This window comes from Trematomus bernacchii, unplaced genomic scaffold (genome assembly GCF_902827165.1).
Source record: "Trematomus bernacchii unplaced genomic scaffold, fTreBer1.1, whole genome shotgun sequence".
Classification (NCBI taxonomy): domain Eukaryota; kingdom Metazoa; phylum Chordata; class Actinopteri; order Perciformes; family Nototheniidae; genus Trematomus; species Trematomus bernacchii.
This window is the reverse complement of record NW_022987614.1, coordinates 2,012,171-2,019,159: the sequence shown is the minus strand read 5'-3', so window position 1 is coordinate 2,019,159 and position 6,989 is coordinate 2,012,171. Positions and strand designations below refer to the sequence as shown.

The 6,989-nt window shown below is 41.5% G+C and overlaps 1 protein-coding gene across 1 annotated transcript in view; it reads left to right on the top strand.

Moving 5' to 3' along the window:
• The first annotated feature begins 3,687 nt into the window (after positions 1-3,687).
• The window catches only part of LOC117483761 (tripartite motif-containing protein 16-like), a 29,403-nt gene continuing 26,101 nt past the window's right edge, over positions 3,688-6,989 (top strand). The window contains exon 1 of the mRNA XM_034132111.1: positions 3,688-5,528. Coding sequence (XP_033988002.1) covers positions 3,733-5,394 — 1,662 coding nt within the window. The 5' untranslated portion in view covers positions 3,688-3,732 and the 3' untranslated portion in view covers positions 5,395-5,528. The remainder of the gene's footprint in view (positions 5,529-6,989) is intronic.

Below are 6,989 nucleotides of genomic sequence, written 5' to 3'. Positions count from 1 at the left end.
GCCTGGACTAGAGCATCAAAGAAAATATTTTAAAACGACAAATTGAGCCTCCGTACCTCGACCTCCAGCTCCTGGCTGCGGGGGTTATGGATCAGGAAGGTGAACGCCTCGTCCCACACCGGCTCATTGGTCTTATATCGGGTCTGAAGGAGGAAACAACAGAGAGGAGGTAGAGGGACATTTGGGTAAACTGGTCACAAAAATGTATAATATTTTTCTAGTTCTCTACCTGTGTTTTTAATTCTTGTTTGTATGCACCATGACACCAAGTCAAATTCCTCATACGTGTAAACCTACCTGGTAATAAACCTGTTTCTGATTCTGATTCTGATTCTGATTAACTACAACTAATGGTGAGCTGAAATATTGGACGTTTATCTAAACTAAAACTATTATTTAGAAAACAGATCATTAATTTCTCTAAGGTACAATGCCATGTCTTTTTATTCTGCTGCAACGCAAACATTTCCCAAAATTAGTATCAATAAAGTCCTTCTTATCTTATTGTATCTTTATCTCTGAATATTCTGTTGTGCAAATAGTCTTCAAGTGAAAGTCTTTTGACAATAAAAACACCGTCCAATTACAAACACTGTACCAGTTTTTACATATCTATGAATATGTTGACATACATACAGTGTAGGTAAGTGGATTGTGTTTATATTTAAAGGTCACCTATTATGCTAAAATGTCCCTGCATGATGAAAAGTGTGTGAAATGAAAGCAATGAGCTGTTTCACAGGTGACTGCCTCCCTCTAGTGGTACAGAACAATAAAGGGATGTTCTTACTCCAGGAAAACATCAGCTGATCATAAATCATGTCCACACAGGTTACAAAAATACACATTTAAATACATTTCGAACAATATTTCACATTTATTCAACACTCAATGCTCACTAAGGCTAATGGTGTTGCTTCTGTGTTAACCACCATGCACTCTGACATTACTGTGCATACTTTTCTACATTATATGCAAACCACCACCTGTTCATGTTTTTATGAACCACACTCTGTGATTATGGAGCTGTTTATATTGAATATGCAGCTTTTGTTATCATTGCATCATAGACTTTTATATGCAGTCTCTGTACTTTTTTTATTGAAAATTCTGTAAGGTGATTTCTCCAGAAAAACTCTCATTTTATATTCCTCTAATTCAGCAATTTGTGGGATAGATTACGGGGGGGGGTTTATGTAAGTTGTAGTGGTTTATAAGAAGAGGTAAACCGTGCATAAAAAGGTGAAGTTTGTCGCAAAAGTAAAACATATCACTGATATAAAATAATCTCTTCATACTTAGGGTCAATTTGATACAAACTCATGATCAGCAGCCACACATTAGTCATATTTACAAGATACTAAGGTGAAATGTGAACAATTTAAGATGTAATTTGGATTTTAAAAGGGTAAAAGCACTGGGAATTTATTTGAAATAAACCTGAATTACCCTGGTAACATCAGCAGGAGAGAACTCTTTAAAGTAGAGACACTACATACTGATATACACCTGATCATCAGCAGGAGAGGACTCTTTAAAGTAGAGACACTACATACTGATATACACCTGAACATCAGCAGGAGAGGACTCTTTAAAGTAGAGACACTTCATACTGATATACACCTGAACATCAGCAGGAGAGGACTCTTTAAAGTAGAGACACTACATACTGATATACACCTGAACATCAGCAGGAGAGGACTCTTTAAAGTAGAAACACTACATACTGATATACACCTGAACATCAGCAGGAGAGGACTCTTTAAAGTAGAGACACTACATACTGATATACACCTGAACATCAGCAGGAGAGGACTCTTTAAAGTAGAGATACTACATACTGATATACACCTGAACATCAGCAGGAGAGGACTCTTTAAAGTAGAGACACTACATACTGATATACACCGGAACATCAGCAGGAGAGGACTCTTTAAAGTAGAGACACTACATACTGATGTAAACCTGAACATCAGCAGGAGAGGACTCTTTAAAGTAGAGACACTACATACTGATATACACCTGAACATCAGCAGGAGAGGACTCTTTAAAGTAGAGGCACTACATACTGATATACACCTGAACATCAGCAGGAGAGGACTCTTTAAAGTAGAGACACTACATACTGATATACACCTGAACATCAGCAGGAGAGGACTCTTTAAAGTAGAGACACTACATACTGATATACACCTAAACATCAGCAGGAGAGGACTACACACCTAAACATCAGCAGGAGAGGACTCTTTAAAGTAGAGACACTACATACTGATATACACCTGATATTCATATCAAAAATCCAAAGGAGCACAAAAACAACAGCAGGAAACCTCCATTTGAAAAACAGCTGCAGTTTACTTTTTTTTTTTTAACCTTTTGAAATAAAATCTCAGAAATCAGAAAAATGCTCAATTTAATTTCTGAGGTGTTGTTTTTTTTTGGCAGCTAGACTTCATCACTTATGTTGCTCTCACAGCAAAAATGCATTCATGACACAATCTTAATTGTGTTTATAAAAGATTTAAGGCTAATTCAGGTTTATTTTAAATAATGTCCCTGTTTTTTAACCATTAAAAGTCCAAATTACATCTTAAATTGTTCACATTTCACCTTAAGTATCACACTCTGCTCTCATTACACCAGACCCATGTTTAGACACTGATGTTTTTAGGCCCACTACATTTCATATTACAACTTGGCATATTTGTATTGCAGACTACGTATCCGTAAGGGAATACAGAATACAGTACACAGAAATGCAATAGCACAATGTACTGTTTGGGGCTGATAATAGAGGTAGAGTAGCTCTGTTTTACGACTTACAATGCTTGACAGAAACCCTGCACACTCCCAGATAACACAGATAAGAATTCAAGTAGGCTATATTATATGTAATGTAGAACAACTTTCATGGCTGTATGAATGTAAAAGATGGTGTTTTAGTATATTAAAAAGTCGCTGAATGAAGAACTGGACAAAGTTCTTGCTGCTGTGTGCAGGTAACTGTGTTATTTCATCAACAATGTGACTTGCAAGAAGTGTGCAGGAAAGGGTTAACAAAGGGTTAAAGAAGTCAGCAAAACAGCCCCCAACACTTTGTTTTCCCTCAGTGGGATTGACTTGTAGCCTCACTAACTTATTAGAAGGACTTTGGAACAGGGTAATAGTCCTCTGCCACGTTGCCACTATAAAACCCTGATGAGCTATCCGTCTTCTTCCTGCTCTCATGCATATTGAAACTTATAAAACATAGCTTTTTCCACTGTCTCCTACAAAGGATGTTCATAAGCACTATAATAATGCATGTTTTAATGACATCAGCCTATATGCTGCAGTTGTAGGAGATCTTCCAAGCATGACTGGACAAAGTGCTTGCTGCTGTGTTCATTTCAATTTCCTCAATTTACTCGCAGAAATCTCTCATAAAGTCAGCGAGAGAGCCTCAAAGCACCTTGTGTTTTCACTGTTTGATCTGAAAACTCTCACATTTACTGAAGGAAGCAGTGAGAGTGGACTTTGGAGCGGACTGTCTCTTTAACAACGCTCCCCCTTATGAATTGCGTCATACTTCCTGGTTCCCTCCCCTGTAGAGCTACAGTTGGAGGATGGGTGTAACCATTGCATGAGCTGATAGGCCCTATTCACTACACACACACATGATCAGATCACACTCACACTAGTTTCAGGTTTCAGGAAGTGAAAGTCAGACACTCGCAGTCACTGAGAGGTGAAATGGCGCAGAAAGGAGTTCAGCTGGACCGGGAAACCTTCTCTTGTTCGATCTGTCTGGATCTCCTGAAGGATCCGGTGGGGACTTCCTGTGGACACAGCTACTGCATGAAGTGTATTCAAACCCACTGGGATAAAGAGGATGAGAAGAAAGTCTACAGCTGCCCTCAGTGTAGAAAGAGCTTCACACCGAGGCCTGTCCTGCTGAAAAACACCATGTTAGCAGATTTAGTGGAGGAGCTGAAGAAGACTGAACTCCAAGCTGCTCCTGCTGATCACTGCTATGCTGGAGCTGAAGATGTGGCCTGTGATGTCTGCACTGGGAGGAAACTGAGAGCCTGTAAGTCCTGTCTGCAGTGTCTGGCCTCTTATTGTGAGAAACACCTCCAGCCTCATTATGACGCAGCTCCATTAAAAAAACACAAGCTGGTGGAGCCCTCCAAGAAGCTCCAGGAGAACATCTGCTCTCGTCACGACGAGGTGATGAAGATGTTCTGCCGCACTGATCAGCAGTGTATCTGTTATCTCTGCTCTGTGGACGAACACAAAGGCCACGACACAGTGTCAGCTGCAGCAGAGAGGACTGAGAGGCAGAGAGAGCTGGAGGGGAGTCGACAAAACATCCAGCAGAGAATCCAGGACAGAGAGAAGGAGGTGAAGCTGCTTCAGCAGGAGGTGGAGGCCGTCAATGGCTCTGCTGATAAAGCAGTGGAGGACAGTGAGAAGATGTTCACTGAGCTGATCCGTTTCATGGAGAAAAGAAGCTCTGATGTGAAGCAGCAGGTCAGATCCCAGCAGAAGAGAGAAGTGAGTCGAGTCAAAGAGCTTCAGGAGAAGCTGGAGCAGGAGATGGCTGAGCTGAAGAGGAGAGACGCTGAGCTGAAGCTGCTGTCTCACACAGAGGATCACAACCAGTTTCTGCACAGCTACCCCTCACTGTCAGCCCTCAGTGAACCTACACACTCATCCAGCATCAACATCCGTCCTCTGAGCTACTTTGAGGACGTGACGGCGGCCCTGTCAGCAGTCAGAGACAAACTACAGGACGTCCTGAGAGAGGAATGGACAAACGTCTCACTGACTGAAGTGGATGTTTTACTGTCAGCAGCAGAGCCCACCACCAGAGCTGGGTTCTTAAAATATTCACAGGAGATCACACTGGATCCAAACACAGCAGACACACAGCTGTTATTATCTGAGGGGAGCAGAAAAGCAACAAACATGGAACAACAACAGTCTTATTCTAGTCACCCAGACAGATTCACTGTACGGCATCAGGTCCTGAGTAGAGAGAGTCTGACTGGACGTTGTTACTGGGAGGTGGAGTGGAGAGGGGGAGGAGTTATTGTAGCAGTCGCATACAAGAATATCAGCAGAGGAGGGAATGAAACTTTATTTGGATTCAATGACAAATCCTGGGCGTTACTTTATGAGCAAAACAGTTATTCATTTTATTACAACAGTATCCTCACTCCCGTCTCAGGTCCTCAGTCCTCCAGAGTAGGAGTGTACCTGGATCACAGAGCAGGTATCCTGTCCTTCTACAGCGTCTCTGAAACCACGACTCTCCTCCACAGAGTCCAGACCACATTCACTCAGCCGCTACATGCTGGAGTTTATCTTCATTGTCATGGAGACACAGCTGAGTTGTGTAAACTGAAATAGCCTGAAGTCATTTGAGGAACTCTTCTACTTCTTAAACTCAATGTGTGTCCATCATTGTTGCTGAGAGCTGATTGTTCATGTCTTCACTGCACAGAGATCAGCTGTCAATCAAACATTATGGGATGTGCTTTAACATCTTTTCACTAGCAGGAACCAAAACAGTGTGATGTTTGTAAGTTTATTGAAGTAACATGTGAATGATATGAGGGGGGTGAAGGGATGTTCTGGGAGCACGAGCTGTGGTCCGTGCAGTGGGAGACTCAGAGTGGGGGTTTCGTCTCCGGCATGATCTGCTTGGGCTGATTACGGGCCTCCAGACGATACCTGGAATTAAAATGTTAGTATACACAGTATATAAATATGTTTAAATATAAGTGGTGACGGGCAGAGGATGTTGGGATGGAGGGATGGAGGGATGGAGGGATGATGGAGGGGTGTAGGGATGAGGGATGTAGGGATGAGGGATGAAGGGATGAGGGATGTAGGGATGGAGGGATGAGGGATGTAGGGGTGTAGGGATGTTGAGGGGAGGGAGGGAAGAAGGGATGGAGGGATGTATTGCTCGGTGTGAGTCAGAAGGGGAACTGTATGGGTAGAAGGGAGAGGGAGGGTGGGTTGAAAGGATGGAGACAAGCAGTGGCCGGAAGTTTTGCCGGATATAAATAGGGGTGGCTGTGGCTCGAGGCGGAGTTTTAGGCGTGGCCATGCTCCTGAACCTATGGTAACAATTGAACCTATTCTCATGAGTTGTTCTGTAGATGTTGGAGTTTCTTTAGGCGGCGCTCCTTCCTGTGTCTGTTTAGCCATGGAGGCTGTCACTGCTCAGGAGGATTTCTGTTAACCTCAACTCATATTTCTCTGCATGGAAATGTAAACTTTGCTCTAAATATTTGTTGAATATCGTTATTGATTTATTTGTATGTTGTTGTTTCTATTGTAAAGCATGAGAGAGAGAAAGCACCAGAGCTTCTTTCATTGTAGATATTTTATTCTAAATGTCTTCAATGTGTTTCTAAGTCTCAAAGTGTTGAATGCATAATGAAAGTTTGAAGAAGAAAATAAAACACATTAAAAGAAAAGCTAACAGGTTGAGTTTGTAATAAATTGTGTTTCTATTTTCAAGATGTGAGATGAGTGCCACATTTACATGTCTGTACAAAATAAAATGTTGAGGTTTTTCTTGTTAATAAAAGATTTAAGAGGACAAAATCTCAGTTGTTATGTCAAGTCTTGGACCTTCTCAATATAACTATAATTTAATTACAGTTTCCAGATATTGGAAGAGGCCCATGAGTCTCTTTGCTAATTATCAATGGTCTTTGCAATGAACAGCAGATGTACCCATGTTAAGTAAATTGGCAAAGGTCAGAGGAACTCCAAGAGAGGTCTTCCTCAGATATAATACAGTTAAAGTCTTGTTAGTTAGTGGTTCATATCCAGCATGCATTAGCTAAGAAACGATAAGGATGTTGGTGTGTGACATCTGGAACTTACATGTTGCTCTGATGTTGGTGCGTTCAAGTTTAGGAGACCTGACAATGTGTGTGCGTTAAACATGATTAGGGAACATGTTCGTGTGTCATTTAGGATACCTA